Genomic DNA, 23,674 nt, shown 5'->3' with positions numbered 1-23,674 from the left:
AACATAGGTATAGAGCATCGTTACGCTGTACAGTCATATAGCCTACAATAACATAAAGCTAGGTCTAAATGGCTCTTCATTTCAATAGCCTAAATGCTCTAATTATGGCTCCTCTCATAATGCTGGTCAGCCAGAGACGGTTGCAGCGGAGCAGCCCTGTCTGTGTGTGTGTGTGTGTGTGTGTAATTCACCGGGTCGGCCAGGATCACTTGATGGTCGTGATCGTCAGCTTTTTACCCTCCCGGAAGGGAGCTGAGAGCTCATATAGTCCGATCTAAGGGCAAGGCTGTGACCTTCACACATGCACACACCCGTCCCCTTGCTCAAGGGGGACAGTAACCACCCACTTCGTCAGTGAAACTTTTCGCAACCTGAGCGAGGCGCGCGTGCATGTGTGTGTGTGTGTGTGTGTGTGTGTGTGTGTGTGTGTGTGTTTGTGGAGTGATGCCACACTGGTTGTGGGTTCCCCTCACATCCTTTCTTTTACTGAAAGAAAATTTATTAAATAAACACACCGTTTGGCCAGCTCAACGTGGTCATTAAAACCAAAATTCATTAAATGAGGGCGCTGTATATCGAAGGTTTACCTATCAGAGATAGAAGAAACAGAAAGAAGTTCAAAGGGAACATCACAGAGGACAAAGAGGGCACTGTCATACAAAGGAGGGGATCCAAGTATAGCCTGAAATTGGAACCTGGGAAGTATGAAGAAAGGTTTCTTGATGGGGAAGAAGAAAAGGATTATGTGAGGAAATAGAGAAACGAAGGTTCGTAGGTTGAGCATGGAAGTCTCTAACATTCCATTGAAGAAGTGGCATTGCAAAGAAGAGAAAGAATTAGATCTGGGAGGAGCGCAATGACCGTTTATGGCGCTGAGGGTGAGAGTATCCAGGAGGCATAGGTAAATCATGAACAGAAATAATCAAGGACGATAAGCAGGGTGTAATGATCATAGTGGTAAGAGGGTGGCCAGAAGGGACTGAGAAGAGAGAGAGGGGGTGGCTCTGGTGGGGTAAGAAGGCTGGGAGTAGGAGGGAGCATGGAAGGAGGGAATGTATTCCGTCAGTGGCAAGAGTAGGCAGTATCAGGAAATTCTTAACATCTACATGAAGCCTTCACAGATATTGCCTTCATTAAACAGCAATGATGAATACTTTACAAACATAAATAATTAAACTCAGCTACATGGGGTATAATTTCTAAGAGTTTCATGTAGCCTAACTACTCAAATATATTCCCTTGCTAAGACAGTACTGCTCTTTGATGGCTAAGTTCTTTGTACAGGCGTTGCAAAAGTGATGTTGGGAAACCAAGCAACCTCCACCCGCTGTAGCAAAAGAGAGAAATTTGGGAGATTTGGCCTTACGTCAAAACTGGCGTAGCCTACGGTATCCTGTCGCACATACCTTCTCCTTAGTATTAACAGATCGTCCAAGCTCATAATGGACAGTCTTACTTGTGAAGTAGGTTCCAACCACAGATCCCGTAACAATAACTCTGGTTAATACTCCTGATAATGTAGGAAAATAATATAATACACATTTCCAACAACTACAGTAATGGACACCCAGCAGCCTCCAAAGGTTTAGGCTAACGATCTTTTAGGTCAGAGCAGTAGCGTTAACTAGGTACGACTTGTTCCTAATATAAGTATATAATAAAAAAAAACAAAAAACTACTCGACTGGGAAAAAGTAGCAAAACAGAATTCACCCTATAATGAATAATGAAAAATGAAATATTAATCATAAAATGAATGGCATTCATTGAAACGTCAAAACAAAGTCAAAATAACCCAAATAAAATAATATTCATAATTTACTTAATATGAGGCAAGATACGCTTTATTGATTATAAGACAACCATTATACCACTGAAGACTTGGAAATTCATTCGACTTTTCAAGATGCATGTTGAAACTTGAAATAACAAAAACTGTTCGCATGCAGATGCGAGCGCTGCTAGCGTTAAAGAGAGAATTGGTACGACAGGGAAGCACAATCTTGGAATTCAGTTTGTCTAATAAGATATGGGAACAAGTAAACATTAAGTTAAAAAACACAAGTATTGTTTAATATTGTTAATCAACATGAAAGTAACTGATTTTTAAAAGTATTTCATTCATCAATGGGTGAACATGGAATACAGTCCTCGGGAGGTGGACGGTGGTGTCGAGGACGAGGGACGAGGGAGTCCACTTCCTGGCAGGCAGGTAGCGGTGTAGACGGAAAGATGGCAGACTCCCGAGAACCTCCCCCTCTTTTCAACGACGACGATGATTCTCACAAAGATGACGACAATGATGATCTCTTCACCTCAGCCGTCCAAGTAAGAGGGGAAGGAGGGAGAGGTGGGTCAGGGGGAAAGTTGTGTTTTTGACGTTTGAGTTTGTTGCGACTTTATCGGGATCCACCCACTAATGTGTCAGTTTTGGCAGATCAGCTGACGGCTCGACATACTGTAAGTAGAATAACATTGAATTTTTTTTTTTTTTTTTTTTGTTGATTCACAAACGGCCCACGGCTTTTGTAATGTGTTTCGACATTTTCTCATCAGAATTCAATGTAGGAAGACTGATTCTGAAATACTGTATGACCTTAATTGAGGCCTGGGTAATTCTTTACCAAACGCGGTCGGCGGTTCCACCTACATTATAATAAACTCATGAACCCAAGGTGAGTAATTTAGGCATATATGCAACACAAATAGCTGTTGAATTGTGAGTGCAGGAAGTGATTGCAAAACGACAAAATACATCTATTTTGGGGTAGTTAAGGAAGTGGCCGGGTCGCTTGTGGCATTGTTTACCGACGGCCTCTCCAACTGGCCATGTTGTTTACCAACCATCGCTCCGACTGAATGCATCAGTGTATCCAGTGTCAAAGCAAACCTAACCTAACCTAACCAGACCAAGCCCAATCCGACCTAACCTCACTTGCGGTTGACAGCCAGCTTCCAGATTTTAAAATGTGCTTTAGGAACGTTAAATATGTCCGGCTACTGGCAGATGTCAGCAGAATTTACTGATTCTAAATTCTGATCTATAGAGGTAAGTTTATAAAAATGCCCAGTTGCTGTGGTAATCCAGGAATTATAACAAGTAACCTGTGAAAGATTCAATAGAAGATATGGAAAGGCCTTGCCCATTTGGTAAAGAGTTAATGAGGTCAGAACATAGTGCTTTAGCCTACTACTCATTTGTTTTTTCTGATTCTTTACTTTTATTTATTTCAAAAATTCCTCACTGATATTTACTTATTGAAATTAGTTGTACAAAAGTGTCATTCATTGTTTTGGTTGATTACCAGGGCTTCCCAGCCTAGTGCCAGTGTTTTGAATCAGGTAGTGCAGTTCTGACAGCAATACTAGACTCTTCATAGCAAAGTGTTTGGTAAAATTGATGGTAGTACAATTAACTCTAAGCCATTGGCCACCCCGTCTGGCAATGGATGGATGGATGGATGGTAGTAAAGGTTAAATTTTCAGAAAATATTAATTAGAACTTGTCATATTCAGAATGTAAAGTTTAGGAAACCTTTTCTCACATGCAGAGAAGTTCATGAGAATAGTGAAATTATTTTATGAACATATTTTGTTGAAAAGCCTATGAATGTTATAACAGTGACAGAAAAATATTATTACTTCTTTTTTGTGGTAGGTGGTGGTGACCATCATCCACTCACTTGATGTAGTGCTGCCTACTTCCTTAGCTTTTATCATTCTTTTTCTGTGCCTGCCCTCCTCTCTTCCTATTTCTCCTATCTTTCCTGTCACTTCTTATTCCTTTTCTTTCCTTTACAGGTGGCTTTACATTGAGTGACAAGCCAAATGGTTTCCTGTAAGCCAAGAAACCATTTACAACGCTGGGTGGTAACCATATAACCAAACCATACGTGCTCCCTACGTGTCAACAAGTGGGTTGGTGGAGGGTTGGTGCCCCTCCCTGTAAAACAACTAACTCAGTGTCAAATGGCCACCCTTTGCGGGATTATGGTGTCTGGCAATAGATAGATAGATAGAGTTTCCACCCACTGTCCTAAAATCATCCATGATTACAAACATTTAACCCAAATCAGCTGTTTTGTTTTTCAATCTGTGTATCTATTGCCAGACGCCTTAACCCGCGCCGTCCCGGCGACGTGAATTAACGCGGCAACATTGCAAGGGCCCTAATTTGCACAATTTTCAATTTTCACTAGTGATTTTTGGCATGTATACACGGGACACCTTCCTCTATTCCTCTACAAGATGCCAAGCAGGGACAATGCCTTACACCACATAATCTCTTCCCCCCCCCCTGCATGCCATTGTCTCGGCAATTCACCTGTTACCAGTGACCTGGCCAATAAAGACATTCAGGGCCAGAGTGATTCCCCAATCGATGACAATGTGGAGGACAATGTTTAAATAGCATTACAGGAAGAAACAGTCAGAAATAATGATCAGGTAATGTGGGAAAAAAAAGGTCATGAATGGTGATGAGTTAGTGAGTGAAACAATGCTTATAATGCCTATATTACTGTTTGAAAACCAATATACTCTTGTACTACATATAAATTCGTACCAGATAAATAAATAAATACTGTTTGAGTGGATAAAATAGTTACCCTCCCATAGAACTCGTTTTCTTTGAGGCCAGCCTGTTAGAAAACCCAGTCAGGTAAGGAAGTACTTGTACCTAAATCGCGTATTTTAAACCTCAGGTGAGCGATTTCTCTATGAATTTTCGATGTTTGGGCCAAAAAAAAAAAAGGTCCAAAAACGTCGGGATGGGGCGGGTTAATCTCTTATACGGGGTGGCCACAAACAAATCGCCCCCACGTCGACCTGTCCCCCGCCATTTCACTGCCCCGCTTGCAATTCACACACCCCCTCTCATATGCCTCTCCACTCCATCCCTCTATCTCATCCTTGGCCTTCCCCTCCCTCTCGCCCCCTCCACCTCACTCACATACACTCTCTTTGTCAGTCTTTCATTCTCCATCCTCTCCACATGGCCAACCCACCTTAGTGTATTCCTCCTAATGCTTCCTATCACATCCACATCCACACCACAATGCTCCTTTATATCCTCAATTGTTGGTCTGTCTCTCAATGTGACTCCACAGGCTCCTCTTAACTCATTTCCACTGCTGTTACTCTTGACTTGTGTCCTTCCAGCAACGTCCAAGCTTCACTTCCATACATTAGAGTTGGTATCACAATACTGTCATGTAGTAACTTTTTCACTTCCATGCTCACTTTCCTGCTTCTCATGACTGCTTTCAAGGAACCAGCAACCTTTCTTCCCTGCTGTACCCTTTCAAGCACTTCACCCTCCAAACCTCCATCCTTACTCATCACACTACCCAAGTACTTAAACATACATTTTCCAATTCCTCACCATCCAACCTTGCTGTACATTCAGTGACTTCACCTCTCTCAAAGAGCATCACTTTACTCTTCCTTACATTCACCTTTAGATTCCGTTTCATACACACTCTCCCAAACTCATCCACCAAGCCTTGCAGCTCCCCTTCGTCTTCACTCAACAACACAGTATCATCTGCAAACAACAGTACAGGGAGTTTCCAAACACTACCCTCTCTCATTAGGGCCATTCCAACATCCACTGCCCTACCTTGTATCTCTTTTATAACCCCATCCATATACAAATTGAACAACCATGGAGACATGACACATCCCTGTTTCAACCCAACCTTCAAATAGAAAAACTCACTCAGTTCACCGTCCACACGCACTGCAGCCATTGCACCCTTATACATACTTTTCACAGCATTCAACAACTTCCCATCTACTCCATATATTCTTAATACTTTCCAAAATCCCTGTCTATCCACCTTGTCACATGCTTTCTCCAAATCCATGATGGCCGCATACAATTTCTTTCCCTTATCTGGACACTTTTCCGTTAAAGATCTAAGAATAAATATCTGATCTACACAACCTCTTCCTTTCCAAAAGCCTCCCTGTTCTTCTCCAACTATTTCCTTTGTTATTTCCCTAACTCTCTTACCATACACTTTTCCTATTGTACTAAGAAGACAAATGCCCCTATGATTACCACACACTTCTTTTTCCCCTTTTCCATTGTACAAGGGAATAATTATACCTGACTTCCAATCCTCCGGGACTCTACCTTCCTCCCAGGCCAATCTGCACATTTTCCACATCCATATTACTACTATCTCTCCCCCATACTTCAGCATTTCACCACACACTCCATCAGTTCCTGGGGCTTTCCCCAATTTAACTTTCTTCATTGCTTCCACAACTTCTATCCTACTGATTTCTTCCTGTCTTCGCACCTCCTTCCTTCTCCCAGCCACTTATACTCGCATTACTCCCATCCTTTATGTTCAACAATTCCTTAAAGTGTTCTCTCCATCTGCTCACTTTTTCTTCCTTCTCCACTAGTAATCTACCATTTTTATCTTTCACTCCCCTGCTAACTTCACTTCCACCCTGTCTTACTCTTTTCACCTCTTTCCAGAACATTTTCTTACAGTCCCACCACTTTACACTCAAGTTCCTTCCAAATTCCTCATCCGCTCTCTTCGTACTCTCTCTTACTAATCTTTTCATCTCTCTCTTTCTTTCTACATATAACTCTCTCTTCCACCTCTCTACTTCTTCCACGCCCCTGTTTCTCATCCATTCATTGTATGCTTTCTTCTTTTGTGCCACAGCCTGTCTCACCTCTTCATTCCACCACGCTGTTCCTTGCACATCCCTCTGTCTTCTCTCCATCTGACACACCACATCACATGCTGCACATATCTCTTCTGTGAATTTCCTGCACACACCTTCCACGTCCCCCATCTGCTCCAATTCATATTTGCCCAATCCTTCCTCCACTTCTCTCATATACTCTGCCTTTTTCTCATCCTCTTGTAACCTTTCCACTCTCCTTACAAATACTCCTTCTTCCCACCTCTCCCTTCTTCTGTTTCTCCATCTTGATTGGATCTTGATTCTGGGCACCACCAAGTAGTGGTCAGAAAGTCCACTCCCCCAACCTCTATAAGCTCTTGCATCCATTACACATTTTCGCATCCTTTCATCCACACACACATAATCAGTCATTGCCTTCCATTCATTCAGTTCACCACCCACCCTTCTCATCACTCGCCATGTATACCTGTGGATCATACCCTGAAGAAGGTATTGGCTATCACCAACCCCCTCCCAGCACAAATGTTCACTAATGCACTACCATTCTCATCTGTCTCAGCAGGCACACCCCGGTCACTAACTATTCCATCCACCGTCACATTCCCTACTTTACCATTCATATCACCAATCAAAAACACTTTCTCATTCTTTCCAAACTTTTCTATGCACTCTTCCACATTTGTCCAGAACTCTTCTCTCACTCTGCTTGCACGATCTTGCATTGCCGCATACACACACACAATCGCCCACATTTGTATTCCAACTTTCAATCTTACCCACACAATCCTTGACCCAACTGATCCATAATCTCTTATCCTCTTCTTCCATCTTTTATTCACAACTATACATACTCCTTCTTTTGCCCTCACATTCTCACCTACTCCTGCACATATACCCCATCCATACTCCCATTCTCTCACACTCTCACCTCCCCATTTAGTTTCAATTATTCCGCATACATCAACTTTCGCACCCTCAAGCACCTGGACAATCTCTCTTTCACCTCATCATTCGCTCCCCTTACATTCCATGTTCCAATTACCATGTCCTTTGTCCGGTCCTTGGTCGTCATCTTTTGGTCAGTCCTTGTCCGAGGCTTATTGTTTGACTTTTTAGTTAGTTGTTTTCCAGGGAGGGGCACTAACCCTCCGCCAACCCTTTTAGTCGCCTTTTACGACAAGCAGGGATACTGGGGGAGTATTCTTGAAAAAAAATCCTACCCCCAGGGGTATATATATATATATATATATATATACTGTATATAACCCTACCCCCAGGGGTATATTTATATATACTGTACTGTATATAACCCTACCCCCAGGGGTATATATATATATATATACTGTATATACACATAGATAGATAGATAGATAAATAGATAGATAGATACACATATACATATTCAGAGAGTCTTCGATATACGAAAGGGATAGGGACCAAAAAAACTTTTCTAATTCGAAATTTCGTATATCGGAACGATTTTCCCTGTTGAAATATACATATAAATGGGGGGATGCGTTCCAGGACCCCCTCGGACCCCCCACCTATACTTTACCCCCCCTATTAAGAAGTAAGCAATACTTATATACAATTGTAGAGAAGGAGGTGGCCATATTCTTGTACATCTCCTTTTTCTTCGTCACAGTCCCAACGGTGGAAACTGCAAAGCCTAAAGCACATTCAATCTCTGAGACTCCCTGCCCCTCCTTATGGGCTCTTATAATTTCCAATTTCCTTTCCAGAATTAGAGTACAGTGCTGCTGCTGCTTTGCAGCGGGCTCCTCCGATGCTGGAGATGATGCAGGGCGTTTGGGAGGCATGGTGAAATAATATGAAAAGGTGAAGAGCTGCAAAAATATCCTCACATACAGCGAAGTTGTGAGGAGAGGAGTCACATGGACTCAACTGAGAAACACGTGAAAATTTGTTTACCAGAGAGGGGTTAGTTCGTTTTCTCTCGGCAAGCGAGCGCAGCGCTCTGCATCTCGCCCATTTTGAATTTTTCATACAGTATTCCATTAACCCCTTCATAGCTGCCGGCCTTGAACAGCACTTCACAGTTTCGGTGTCAGTGATGTTGAGTTAGGGCGTCCTATAAAAAACTCCGAACAATTACGGGAAGGGAACGAAGGTCTCTGGTGTGTTTACGCGACACTACTCTACCATCCCATCAGTCAGGCATTCTCTTCACTCCAGATGTATTCACTGATGTTTACATGCTTATGTTACATGCGCCCTAATTTTGAGTTTCTTTCAGCTAGAGAACATAATTTAACTCCCTCAGAACAGTCAGAAAAATATAGAAGACAAACTAGAGGAATATGAACTGAATTGGTAAGTTCTTTAGGCTGTATGCTTACACGAAAGATTATGGGTTTTACAATTTTAAGAGACGATGTGAAACAAAAATGTTTGCTAATCAGAAAAAAAATTACTCTTTCGTCCCACATGTTCTCGTAGGTTAGAATTCAGTTCCACATTCTTCGTTCGGTATCGCTCCTCCCAATATATTTCGGAACGACTGAGCACAATTATTTCTGTTCCTTAGAGTCAGTGTACATTTACTGCTTATTTTTTTGTTTGTTCTCATGTGTATGTGTGAAAGAGAGAGGTCTGATACAAACAATAATGTATTCCATTATCGCTTTCATAGCTGCTGACGTTGAATAACGCCTTACTGTACCAGTTTCAGTGATGTTGAGTTAGGATGAGCTATAAAAAACTGCGAGCAATTATGAGAAAGGAACGAGGGTCATTGGTGTTTAAACGACCCTACTCTACCACGTCAAGCAGTCAGGCATTCACATTTCACTTCATCCCAGATGTTTTCGCTGATGTTTACATGCTAATGTAACATGCATCCTAATTTTATTCTTACACGAATCACAGCAAATCACAAGATGGTTTTAGGGGAAAAAATAGTAAAAAAAAAAAAAGCCATGTGTGCCAGACGAGTCTTTTCACATATGTAAGAAAAAGAAATTGATTTTAGAACTTTGAAACAATGGTCCCAAGGCTGACCACAGGAGCACGCAAATATCTGAACCCACAGTCATTGAGGGGGTTATACATACGCTTTACTTTAAGCAGTAAAAACACCTTACCAAATCAGTTCTTCCTGATAATCTGTTATATTTTTCAGATTATTTCTGGGTTGGTAAATACAGTAAATGTTTCATGTTAAATCTGTTTCCCCATCATTTTTAGCTGTTCTGGTATGACAATTGTTTATTTTGTTAACATAATAGCAGAAAGGACTGTTCTTCCCTAAGTGTTTAACTAAACCTGGCCTAACCAAGCTTATCTGTACGTAATAATTTAACATAACATAACATAACCTCCGAGTTTGGAAATTGGGAAACGATATCCTACTTTGAGCACAATGAGTTTCTTCCACTGCACTGGAAACGATCATAGGGGAAAGTGACGATAATAACAGGGTGGAAATTTTTCAGCTAGAAAAAGTAATTTGCCAAACTGAAAGTTGTCAGAAAATTACAGACAAGCTGGAGGATTATGAATTGAATTGGTAAGGTCTTTCTGGTGCTTCAAGTGTACAATGAAAGACACAAGTATCTTCCCAAAGTTTGACGAATGTATGGTGGAAAAATCAAACCATTTGAAACATGCACTAGTAGAAACAGGGTTTTCATTGTATTTCGCCTGGTGTAAATTTTCTTCAGACGGAACTGGGAAGACAGTCGTGTCTTTCATTGCAATTTACTGGTAAATAAATCAGTCTAACAGTAGTTGTGTTTTGTTTCCGCCAGATTATTCATGATTTCAGACTGTTCAGGCACCTCTTCACACCATATAGTCTGGATAATAGGTATACTGTATCTTTGTATATCCTTTCGTATCGATTTTCATATAATTGAGACATTTTCGTATTGTGGAATTTGTCCTATATTCATCGCTTCCGTACCATTGGAAATTCGTACTTCGGGTTTTCGTATTTCAAAGACTCGCTGTATATATACTGTACATATATGTGTATAGATATGTATACTTAATAGCACATTCAGTAATGCCACAAGGGGCCTAAGCATTAGCCACTTCACTCCCATGGGGTCTGTCTTAATGTAGTTTTGCTATTACAAGACAGTTATAATTAGCTTTGGAGATACAATACTGTACTCTTAAGCCAGGATGAACAGAATTTGTGCTCAAATGAGTTAGACATCTTTGGAATGAAGGAGTCTGACATTATAGACATGTAGCCTACTCTCAGATCCCTACACCTGGCAAAGGGTAATGTGGGAGTGGCTTCGACTATTTTTTAAAAATATTTTTCCACAAGACAGTGACTACTGAACAAGTAGAAGCTGTTGAGCTGCTATATTTTAAGATTCAGAGGCTCAAGTTGGGCACCTGGTGTTGGTACACCATCTTGATAAACCTGTAAGGCCAGTCCTACTCAACCTTAATTTTTTGTTTTTAGCTTTACAGAGTGCTTAAAAATACATTCCTGGGATAGCCAAGCCACATTAGCCAAGAAATACCATCCTGATTGTTTGCTGTAGAGCTAAAACAAAGAAGTACAGTACAGTAACATATGGCAGTTGTAAAGCTGTTACACTCTAAATGTATTACTGTACTGTATTACCATTGCCTGTATAATATATGGCAATTTTAGAACTGTTGCACACTCAGTATATGATCGCTGTTGTCTGTCACCACAGAAATGGCACTTCCCTTTAAAGGTGCTGGCCCCTCCTTGCAGCATACATCAGCAGTTGAATACAGTACTGTAGACCCTCAATTTGCACGACTATTGTATTTAGGAATTTTATCATGCAAATCAAAACATGCAATCACACCATTGAAACTTATGTTGTATGGCTAATTGGTTTGGCAAAATTCCACAATTTTCTCAAAAATCCTAGCTTTGAGCTTCTTGAAATTTTTTTTCTCCTTTCTGATTGTACCTGACATCATTTTAGTACACATACAGCCTCAAGGAACGTCACTTCCCCCTCGCCCCCCGAAAAAAGTGGGGGATTAATTAGTGTACAAAGTGGTACACTTTGAGCCGGTGAGGGGTGGTTGGGGTTTACTGCTCATGTAATGCCCGCAGGGATGAGTGAGGCTGGTCACTCTCATCTTAAATGTCAGGACCAACTTGCCTAGCCCTGGGCTTCTACGCTTCTCATGGTGCAATGTAGGATTGGATGATGAATGATGAAAAAAATACAATGGTAAATAAGTGGTACAAGCTTACCATGACAAGGGACCTAGCAGTGTTCAGCATCTTAAGATGATGACGTATCTACCCAGAGATAAGTGAAAAACTATTTTGTTAGCATCAGTTAATGAAAAAGTAAGTTGAAGGAAAGTAGCTACATTGAGTGGTGGCAGTGTGCCCAGGGTGAGGAAATCGAGATAGGTAGTGAGTGGAGTGTGAGTGTGGGGGTGGGTGGGTGGATGGTGTGTGTGTGGTCTGTGTGCATGTGTATGTGGGTGTGTGTGGGGTGGTGCATATGTATGTGGGGGTGGATAGTGCATGTGTGTGGGGGTGGATGGTGCATATGTGTGTGGGGGTGGGCAATACCTGTGTGTGTGTGTGGGGGGGGGGTGGAAGTGGGTGGTGCATGTGCTTGTGTAGGGGTGGGGATGTTATTTGTCTCTGTTGTGTGTGTGTGTGTGTGTGTGTGTGTGTGTGTGTGTGTGTGTGTGTGTGTGGGAGGGTGGGGGGTAGGGTGGGGGATTATTTTGCTCCTCATAATTTTTTGCCATGTTGATATATGATTATGACCTTGTTTTAACAAAAAAATAAGTTGAAAGAAGAAAAAGGACATGGTGAGTGGTGATGCTGAGGGGAAAGAGATGATAGGTGAGGGCAGGTGGCAAGCATTTATGTTTGTGTGGGGGGTGTGGAGGGGGCAACTGATAGAGTGTAAGCAGACAATTTTGTGTCCCATAATTTTAGCTGTGTTGAAAATGACCACTTGCTTCAAGGTTTGCTGCCGGAAGTGTTATTAAGTCAATCTCAAGGCTGCAGATGGGGCTGACTCATGAAATTTTCTTGTAGAACCCCCCCCCTCTCCCCCCTAGTTTGCTGGGCTGGGTCAGGGTTTATCTTTCTGTGCAAATTGGTCTCATGTAAATTGAGGGTCTGCTATAACTATATTGTATTAAATGGAATTTTGCATTCTATCAGTCTCTTATGTACAGTATTTGTTTTTTAATTAGGTTGTCAGAAGTTGTGTCATTATCAGACTTAATTGTCTACCTTCTTAGGGCTTCTTTTTTATTTAGTCAGGTTAGTTTGAGTGAGGGTGGTTTGAAGATGACAAAGAAGTGTTATTTGCTTGTGGTATCCTCTTCTGAGGTTAGGGCGTCTAGCTGTATAGGTAGATAGATTGTATTACAGCACTATATAGAATTTTTTTTATTCTTTGTAATCTTTATTGAATGGAGGTAATTCCTGACATAGCCAATCATCTTGCAGTTTATTTATAACCCTTCTATACATAACAACAGTGTGTAAATAATGTACAGCTTGGTAATATCTGAGTCATGCTGAATTTATTCCATTGCAATAATCTTATATTAATAAGGTTTCTGTACTTTGTATGTATTTCATAATATTGCTGTCCTGTATTGGATTGACAGTAACATCCCTGATACAGTGAAAAGAGAATTATCTATTTGTTCATTGTGAGCATAGTGATAACAGGTGAAGGTACATTCTTTGTGTTGTCAGCTAATGATTAACTGCTGATAATGTAGCAACCACTACAAATCTAATTACAGAGTTAAAATTCATAGGATATATACAGTACCATATAACTGCATTGAATCACAGTACTGTGGTAAAGATCTACTGTTTTGTCAGGTACAGTATCTTTCAAGGAAATGCACATAACCCACATAATGCCTCTCTTGCATTTGTACCATTCTTGAGCAACTTTATCGATTATTACACTGACTCTGCATTTTTCTCTTGGCCACTCCTTTGGTGAATATGCAGTAGTATTTAGGGTTTAGTCATTGCCATCAAAATATTAAGAATTGTCTTACCAAACTTTCTACATATAATTTTATGCTAGATTGGAAAGTATGTGAAAATGCAATGAAGTGAATGCACCAGAAGCTTTGTTGCAGTGTGCTATACTTTATGCTGAATCTGAGCAGCAACTGTCACCCAGTTGTGGCTGCACCAGAAACTGTAGTCTTCTGATCATGTACCTTGCCAGTTTGTAAACCTTCCCTGCAAATAGGTAATTGAATTTAAGATCCACAGAAGTTAGATATTGCAACGAGTCCATTTACCTTATGTTAATTTAACATGGTTTACAAAATAGCTGATGGAAAGTGCAGTGCACAAGTTATGTATCGTAGTAGTTACTCATTAAAGTACTGAAAGACACTTATTTTACAAAAACATCATTTTAGCCTCGATTGTTTATAATATGAGTTAATGCTTGAGATTTCATGCCTGCAGTATTATAAATTATTTATTGATTTTACAGCTTCATTTCTTACCTAGCGCTGAGTGTTCTTTACTTTTATATAGTACATGTTCTGGTAATGCAGATTTTGCCAATTGTTGCATGATTTCACAAATTTATTTTTCATTTTGCTGCATTGCTGCATTTTCGTTGTTTGTTTAGGTACAGATTGTCATATCTGTTGTGCTCATACACTTCTGATGGGTACACAAGAAACAGACCTGTAATTTAGTGCTGGTATAACTAAACAGTACAGGAACATTTAATGCTTTTAATTGTTTATGAAAGTCATTAATGGGGTCATCCAGAGCTGCTCAGTGTATCATTGATCAAGCCTTTAAATCCCTGAATTTTGAAAATCAGTAGTTTTTTTTTTTTTTTTTCTTTCCTACACTTTTGAACCCCTCAAAATTTGAGCTATTAGTTTAGTAGCCAAAGTAAGGAGAACCATTCAAATATAACTACTGTACTTTCTTGTTTTCTTTACCAGACAATAATAATTGTGTTATCTTGTGAAGATGCCATTACACTAGGAACAGAATAAGAGATTTCCATGCCTTGTTGGATTTTAACAAATTACTCAACAGTGTTCATTACACTTACATACTCATCATACATGCATATAAAAAACTCAGAATTTGAACATTGTCATCATTTAATATGTCTGCACTAGTACAGTACTAGTTTATTTGGCCAAATACTGTGCAGTAGTCAACCTGTCCTGTGTAGCCTGCAAAATGTATGAGCACAGTAGTGTGATGTACAGTAGTCAGCTTTTGGTGTTGAAGCAAGGTCAAGCTCTTTTAGGGGTTGGAATTATATGACTGTATTGTGACATCTTCAGTCATAAAAACACTATTGTTATTATCCATCCATCCATCATCCAGTCCTACACTGCCCCATGAGGAGCGTAGCAGCTAATATTATTATCATCATTTTTATTATAGAGCCATTGGTTATTTCAGTTATGAATGATTTATGGTTAATACTTTATTAATATTTTATGAAAGCCTACTTGGGTGCTACACTTATAATGGGTGAATAAGTTTTTTACATTGTGCATGTTGTGTTGTGCCTTAAAGCATAAATAAATTTTTTGATGTGTTATGAAATGAGGTAACTACAAATCAGATTTGTTTGGGGTAGCCAGTAAAGCACCAGTTTATTTGAGTAATGTTCACTGGTTAATTTTATAAAAAAAAGGAATGTAGGCTGGTGGTATTGTAATCATACAAATCACCAGAATATAAGGACTTTTTAAAACTGTAATGAGATTGGAGTGTACTGTAATTGCAGAAGCATGTTTTAGTGAGTTTGTCCTTGCTTGAACCCACCCCGGATAAACACCGGAGCAGTGCATGTGTCCTGGTAGCAGTAATAGATGTTACTCCATGTTGTTGCAGTCGCCCGTGAGCGAGCAGACAACTCCGGAAGACAACAGGAAGCAAGATGGGGGTGATGACCCCCTCACATCACCCCCACCTGCTGCCTCCCTCACACCTGACCCCCCAGCTGGTGTCCACCCTGATCTCATTGAATCTAGTGAGGAACCCATTGAGGACATCTTCTCCTCCGTGTCCCTGGAGCCGCCTGCTGGGGGGGGAGGCACGCAGCAGGTCAGCACTGATGAGCAGCAGCACTCTCCTGCACATTCACACTCAACACCTCCCTTTCCCTCACTCTCACCATATTCCCACTCACCCTTACCACCTCCCTCTTCCATTACATTACCTTCTTTTATCCTTACCAACACTTTGGAGGCTGTGGTATATGATCCTCCACTCGTAGATGTAATGCTGGACCAGCTGTCTGTTTATGAGAAACAAAATACAGATTTGAGCAATGATAATGCTTCTGCATCCCAGCCCACATCCCCTATCACAGCTGAGGATCCTCCTACCTTCCCCCCCCCCCTCCTGTCTGTCCTGACCTTGGCATGACCCACCCACAGGAACAGGTGTTTGAACCCGCTGCAAACCTGGTAGATGCTCCATCAGTAGTCCTGGATGCCATGAGTAGCCCCATAGAACAAACTGAAGAAGCCCTTACTTCTAGTTCCCTCAACACCCCAATGACTGAAGCTGCCCCCACTCACACTGATGGCACTTTGGCTTCTTATGCTTCTGCCTCGGATAACATAGACTCACCACCTGCTGCCTCTTCTACCGCTGCCCTTGAGCCTGATGACCCTCCCTCCTTGCATGATGCACCTTTTATCCTTGATGATAACGAGACTACTGAGATAGCGCTTGATGATGGTCCCAAGGTTTGGATGCTTGTTAATTTCTCCATCATATGTTGTTCCTTTCAATAAGTTTGGTTAATTTTGAGGTAAGTAATGGAATCCTGTAAACTGCTTATTAAAATGCACTGAATCTTGCACTGGTTATGGATAAAATTTAAAACCTTTGTTTTTAATTTACCTTTTATAAAAATATGTTTTATGTCAAGTGTAAGAAGGAATGTAGATTATGTTTATAATGAACTCTAGCATACCATAATGATTCACGTTTGATTGAAACTAAACATTATGCTGTGTACACTGTGCTGATCCTAAAAATTAGCATCATATTTGGTATGCCCAAATTCATTATTTTGCAGTACTGTATGGTATTGCACTTTGAAATCCCTGTAGGTCATTGTTTGCATAGTTCTCAGTAGTCTTGAGTGAAATGAAGCTGTAATGTGATCCATCCATCCATCATCCAGTCCTTTTTTTTCCTCTCTGAAACACAGAGGCCTGAAGATTGACAACTTAGTCTCAACATTTAAGGTGAGGATGACCAGCCTCGCCTGCCTCCAAGTGACACCATGTGAGCAGTAACCTCCAGCCACTTCCTGGATATAAGCCTTACAGACTCTGTCCAGTTGGAGGACCACTAAACTACCAGGTGTCTTTTGGTTATATGGTTACCACCCAACATAGTATATGGTGTCCTGGATTACAGGAAACCATTTGGTTTGTCACTTCGTACAGTGCTACACTGAATGAGTGAACGGTGGGTAGGTTTGGTAATAGTTATTCTGAAGATCATGATTCATTTAGTTTTGACATTGTAATAACAACTGGTACAGAACTGCAGTTCTGCCCTGTTGGTTTTATTAGAAAACAGTACATTTGTTCTGTATCAAGTTCAGTACAGCACAGTAGCTATACTTTGTTTTGCTATGGTATACAAAGGAAAGCCAGTGTAACCATGAATAATGTAGTGTACCCTACATATGACTTGAACTGACCAATACGCTAGTCAAAGAGAAGCCAGTGACAAGATGGTATTGTACTGTGTTTACAGATGACATGTTGTGAATAGCTATGTGTTGCTAATGTTTGTTTAATTTATTAAGTTTTTGACAAATTTTGCTTGAGCCAAGTACACTCATACCTTATAAGATACGCAGTTCTAAGCTGCTTATTTTTAAGAAACATTGTAAAAAATGGTCGACAGTATCATATTTCATGCATCAAATATCGTATTTCATGCACTAACATCACTGGAAAAAAATAGGCATCGTGTCCTTCTCTGTATGACATCATCATTGGCTGCATGATAAAACGTGTTTCTCATTGGTGGGACACTAGAACTAGTTTCTCATTAGCTCATTTCTCATCGGTGGAGCATTAGAACTCGTTTATCAGCTCATTTCTCATTGATGGAGCATTAGAACTCGTTTATCAGCTCATTTCTCATTGATGGAGCATTAGAACTCGTTTATCAGCTCATTTCTCATCGGTGGAGCATTAGAACTCGTTTATCAGCTCATTTCTCATCAGTGGAGCATTAGAACTCATTTATCAGCTCATTTCTCATTGATGGAGCATTAGAACTCGTTAGCTCGTTTCTCATTGGTGGAGGGAGCATTACAACTCATTTGTTAACTCATTTCCCATGGGTGGAGCACTGGCACTCATTCCTCATTGGTGGAGCACTGGAGCTTATTTCTAATAAGTGGAGCTTAGTCCCATTTCACCACAGTACCCGTCAGTCTTGCACTACATTCCTTACACGTTGGCTATGTGTTTTTCACTGCACTATGGCTGCCCCAGGCTCCTCAGCAAGCTCTACAGTAGGCCTCTCATGACCCAATGGAGGTGCAAAAGCCAAGATTACATTTACGATTTCACACACACACACACACACACACACACACACACACAAAAGGTTTTTTTTTACGTCAGCCAGAGACAGACTGTGAAGTGGATAATGAAGTGGATGATGTTATGTCAACTGTTCCTGCTGTGGACTTTGAGGGATTTGATGGTGAGGCAATCCTGAATGATGATGGTGGTGGCTGCAGTGGAAGCGAGTGGCCATGTGACGTTTAGAACTCTCTTCAGCCACCATATAGCCTTTGAGACATACCATTTTCAGCCATTTATTTTGGGTGAATAAATTAAAACATTTTGTTTCATTTTCATTTTAAATAAGCATATAAAACAAGCATGTATCATTAAATAAATAAATATATAAATATTGTTTAATACTACATGCTGGTTTTTCAGATGAAAATTTATGAGTGTGGACAAAAGAAGTACCTAGGACTGGTTAGCCCAGAACCAATTATAATTTTTCTCATAAGTTACATTATTCTTAAGATGCGCAGTTTGTTTAATGCGCACTTTTATGGTACCAATTATGCGCATCTTAGAAGGTATGATTGTATATGTGTGCAGTAAAGCATGACATCTGTTACATAAATCAGTTAAGAAAAGCTCAAAAGGAACAGCATTTGAATATTTTTTGAATGAGTAACAAAGATGGCATCTCTTGCTCAGAAATTGTTGTTGTGTATTGTTAAGACTTCCATTGATGAACCAGAATCTTAAGAGTCAGATTTTGATGTAGCTAAGTCAGATTTCGATGTAGCTGCATAAGATTGGTTTGCTTAAATGATTGTCTTTGTTACTCTGGATTGGCCATTGGTTGAGCTGTTTAAATGTTTCAGTTTGCATATTATATTAATATTGTTGTGGGAAAACTAACATATTCCTAATCAGTTGAAAGCTGCTAACTCTCCTTTAGTTACTACAAGCTTGTTAAAATGTTCATGCATAAAAATTTAAATAGTGCAGTGATACTGTCTTGTAGTGTAGTTGCTGTTGAGAGGGAGTTCATGCTTATCGGAATGTTGATTTTACTTTGATCTTTTTGTTATTTTTACTAACAGTGCTGGACAGGTCATATCACCAAGTACAGAACATAAAATACAGTGAGAATTAAATTTATTCTACCTAGTCTGTATTATCAACCCATCATTAAAATAAAGAAAACCACTTGGAATGAAGCAGTGCCTCTTTAACTGAAAATTAGCCGGTGCTGTGATGGCCAGTGTGCCCTATTTTCATAGCAGTTTCCTTTTTTCTTTCCCTTAAGTGACGCGGTGTATTACACTTGCTAGTCATTGCATCTTTGGAACAGTGCTTGTACTTTACTTCATATTTACAGTTAGGGTTCGTATTATTAGTCTTTGTTGTGGATTACAATGGTCTGCAATTAAATATGACTGTCGTTGTTGTGTGTTATGATACAGCATACCAGCACTCACTGAGAAAAGTTATAGATATTGAGGGATAATGTGATTAAGACTGAGGACACCACTATTTCATTTCTAAGTTGTCCTTGTCATTGTAGTGTAAACTGTACTGCACAAAGTAATTTTATTTTGAGAATTTATTAAAGGATGAGTTACCATATATGTAGCTGAGTCACATTTTTATAATCCATTGTTATAATCCATCATTGAAGGATGGGTTCAGTATTTGATTTGTGTTCTGATTATATGACAAGATGTGGCAAGTCTTGCTAATATTAAGCTTATGGGGAGACTTGTCCATTTTTTTGTGCTGTACCTGACTTAATGAAGATGGTATAAGGTACAGGCTTTGCTTTACATGTGCATTGTTTTTGGGTGCCATTGGTTATGCAATTTCAATACCAGTTTGTGAAGATGGGCCTATCCAGCACCTTGAGAGGCAGTGATGATTTGATGCTAGTGTTGCAGCTGCAAAGGGGAAGAAGCTGTATCAGAATGATGTGCTTTTGGCTCTCAGTTCTCAATTTTAACACGTTTAATATGATGGTGTCCTTTTCATCTGTTCTTGCTAACCCCAGAGGATCTTATTTAGTGTTGGAGAAGCTTTTGAACTGGAGGGTGTTAAAGATAGCCTTAATTATCCCCTGCACTACAACTTCCTTCCCAGGCCAAGTAAAATCAACTGGTTGTAGAAAGAAAAGATAAAAAGAAAAATTGTACGAAGGGGGTTAATGCTGCCTGGTATAGAATATTTCAGTAGGTTTGCTTTTAGCACAACGTTGTTGGTTTGCCATATTTGTACATTAGTAGTAAAGCAACAGATGGCTCAGTTTTACAAATATACAGTACTGTATAATCTAATGTACATAACGAATAAAAATTAGAATATATAACAGTTTTAGGAGTAGTTTCAGTAAGGAAACTGTAGATGTAGATTATACAGTTTTATCAGTATGTATTGTACATTAATGTCTGTATAGTACAGTATATGGGTTTTATATTAGGCTTCCCATCAATGTCAGGTAGAATAATTCCTTTGAATGATTGTTGATGTATGAAAGTTGATGAGTGTATTGAAATGATAGGACTGAGTTGGTTAGCTGATATACTCGTGTATGGAGTATCACAAGTCAAGGGTTTAGCATCCCCTATTTTTAACAGAATGATTAACAGAATGGCTGGCTGACAGGTGTATATGAAGCACATTTATCAAGGGGATGGGGAAGAAATGTGTAGATGGTTAAGCTTGTGAGAAGAGTCAAGCTTCCAGAAGATTGAATGGTGTGTGGCCCTTTACCATGGTTATGTTGTGGATAGTTCTCCCACTGTCATACTGTGTGTGCTCAATCCTTGTTTCTTGGACTTCCCACCTTTAGGTGGGAGAAAAGGTATGGATTAAAATGTCTATAGCAGAAAGTACTGTACTCTCACAAGCAAAAGTTTCTCAGCAGTCCCCCCTGCAATTGTGTTATGCCTCCTATACTTTTTATACCTCCCTGAACATCAGAGTATCCATACATCTAATTCCCTTTTGTTGTGTACTGTACTTCTTAATGCTGTTGCCAAAATATATTCGATAATGCCATTCTTTGCTGCAGCCAGCTGGAAAGTGTTGACAAACTTTTGATTGTAATACATATTGTTAGCGACAAGGAGAACATGGTTTGCTGTTATTGGAAAGCAAGTTTAATGACATGAATGAACAGAAATGCTTGTGAAAGAAAGTTTATGGTGTTAGCTGCATTGAATTAAGCAGACTTTTAGTGAGTTGTATAACAGAGGCATTTATGTGAACGGTGCTATCTGAGTGTGTGCGTCAACAGGAGGTGTCGTTAGAGGAGGAACCAGATGAGCCAGGCCTGTTTGACACCACTGCTGCACCCAAGTTGCAGCTTAATCAGGTTAGCCAGACTTAATATGTCTTTATATTGGATAACTGTATTTGTAAAGAATCAACTGTTCCTGGTGTCTTATTTTGTTGAGTAAGTCCTCATTATTTGCCAGATATGTGTTCCAAAATATCATCACTTATTTCATACAAGTAGTACTGTAAATTAGGGAAAACTTCCAGTTGAACTTTATTTGTGGAAGTGTAACTTTATTAAAGCAATCTTTTTGTAACATACCATTGACTTAACTGCAAAAAAAATATATATATATATATATATATATATATATATATATATATATATATATATATATATATATATATGTATGTATATATAAAAAGGCAACAGTAAGGAGGGCTTCCAGCAGTGTATTAAGTTGTATACAGAAAACTTGGTTTTAGTAGTACCGGTACAGTAGTAGTGGTGATATTATTTTACTGTACATTGTTTGTGGAATTTGTATGCAATACATTGGTGTGGGGATTTAATATTTTGGCTGTAGTAAAGAGCTGTAGAGTCTTTCTGTGCTTTAAACTAAATATTAATGATGCCATACCAATTAAAAATGAAGTAATGTATTTTATTGGTGACATAGTTCCAAGTTCAGATCAAGGGCCATATTGTAAGTGGCATTATTGATGTTATAGCACCTTTGGTAGTGATTTATTCTTTTCTATGCTGTTGATGTGGACTGCATTGATCTATAAAATGATGCAAATGCCATAAAGGAGAATGTTAAGGTGTAGTATGAAAAATTAATCATATAAGGAAGAGGTGCTAAAAAGCTTCCTATACCACTTATATTACAGTCCTAAGTAATATTGGTATTGGTAGACCAAGACTAAGTAAAATTGGTGTTGGTTCAGGATATGGGAGAGCAGCAGGTTCCAGCAGCCAGCATCCTGCCCCCTATGGGAGCCCCCCTCACTCCCCCAGTGGCCCCCATCACCCCTACAGCCACACCTAATCTCACCCCCAGCATCACCCCAGCTGCACCCACACCAGTCACACCTGTCCCACTCTCTAGGCCATCACCAGAACAGGTACAGAGATTGTCACCCATAGCAATTTAGAGGACACAGTTAAAGTAAACAAGATAAAGCCTTCGCTTTGCGTTAGTATAGTTTGAGAGACCAATTTAGAATTTACGGAGAAGCATTCCAGCGTGAAGGCAAAGGTTCTGTTATTTATTTTTGTAATTTTATTTCCATTTATTTAATGCTTATACTGCTCACTTGTCATTTTGGTGGAGTGCCGTGTCTTGATATGTATGCACAAGTGTATGGCTCCCTGGTACCCATGTCGGAGGCTAAATTTTATGGTTATTTTAAGTAATGCATCAACTATTCCACTGCTCTAATATTTAATATTTCTTCACTGTAATTACACAATGTTTGATTTGTGTAATACAGATAATTTCTGTTTTTTTACTTGTACAGGATCCCTAGAATATATAGGCTTTGTCTTCGAGATGTTGTGAATTTGTCAGATTTGCATTATGTATTCTGATTGCTGATAGTTGCTTTATTTGCTAAGTATGCTGAAGTTGAATATTATTTTGAGTTTTACTTGCATCAGTATCTGTAATTGTGATAAAAAGTGTAGCAGTCAACAAGATTTATGTGAATCTGGTTGGAGGTTGGGTGGAGGGTGTAATGAGTGAAGAGAGAATATAATTTTGTTCTGTTCCTCAGCATAAGCATCAAATTCCAGATTAATTTAAAGTTAATAAGACAAGCTGTCTTGGCCACTGGACTTTCAGATTGAGAGTGAGAGTGGTGACGAGTTCCTGCACATAACCGTGTCGGACCCTCAAAAGATTGGTGAAGGGATGAGCGCTTACATGGCTTACAAGGTCACTACCAAGACCAACATTACCTTCTTCAGGTGAGAGCCAATGGTTTAGTTGCACTTTGATTACCGTTAGTTATTGTTGTGATGTATTGCCTCTGATTGCTGTATTATTATTTCTGTTATGAACCACTTCATTTTAAAGATATTAGTATTCTGGATGAAGGAAGGATATTCTTTTGTTCAAGGGGGAATGTAATGAGGAATGCATGACACTGCTGGAAGAGACTTGTTGACAAACTTCTGCTTATTTTTATTGGCTTCTCAAAATTTG

At 39.7% G+C, this 23,674-nt stretch overlaps 1 protein-coding gene across 5 annotated transcripts in view; it reads left to right on the top strand.

Moving 5' to 3' along the window:
- Positions 1-2,206: 2,206 nt before the first annotated feature.
- The window catches only part of Snx1 (sorting nexin 1), a 380,995-nt gene continuing 359,527 nt past the window's right edge, over positions 2,207-23,674 (top strand). For 2 of the 5 annotated variants that reach the window (XR_013898806.1, XM_080278729.1), the window contains exons 1-5: positions 2,207-2,327; positions 16,080-16,394; positions 21,484-21,561; positions 22,416-22,592; positions 23,312-23,436. Coding sequence is in view for 4 of the 5 variants with exons in the window: in XM_080278729.1 (XP_080134855.1) it covers positions 2,232-2,327; positions 16,080-16,394; positions 21,484-21,561; positions 22,416-22,592; positions 23,312-23,436 (791 nt within the window). In the remaining variant the exon portion in view is untranslated. Of the gene's footprint in view, positions 2,328-15,531; positions 15,745-16,079; positions 16,395-21,483; positions 21,562-22,415; positions 22,593-23,311; positions 23,437-23,674 lie in introns of all 5 variants that reach the window. The other 3 variants (XM_080278730.1, XM_080278732.1, XM_080278731.1) reach the window with 3 other exon arrangements.

Source organism: Coenobita brevimanus, chromosome 74 (genome assembly GCF_032717465.1).
Source record: "Coenobita brevimanus isolate Jiangsu-jjx chromosome 74, ASM3271746v2, whole genome shotgun sequence".
Lineage (NCBI taxonomy): Eukaryota > Metazoa > Arthropoda > Malacostraca > Decapoda > Coenobitidae > Coenobita > Coenobita brevimanus.
The sequence above is the reverse complement of the archived record's forward strand: the minus strand, read 5'-3'. Positions and strand labels throughout refer to the sequence as shown.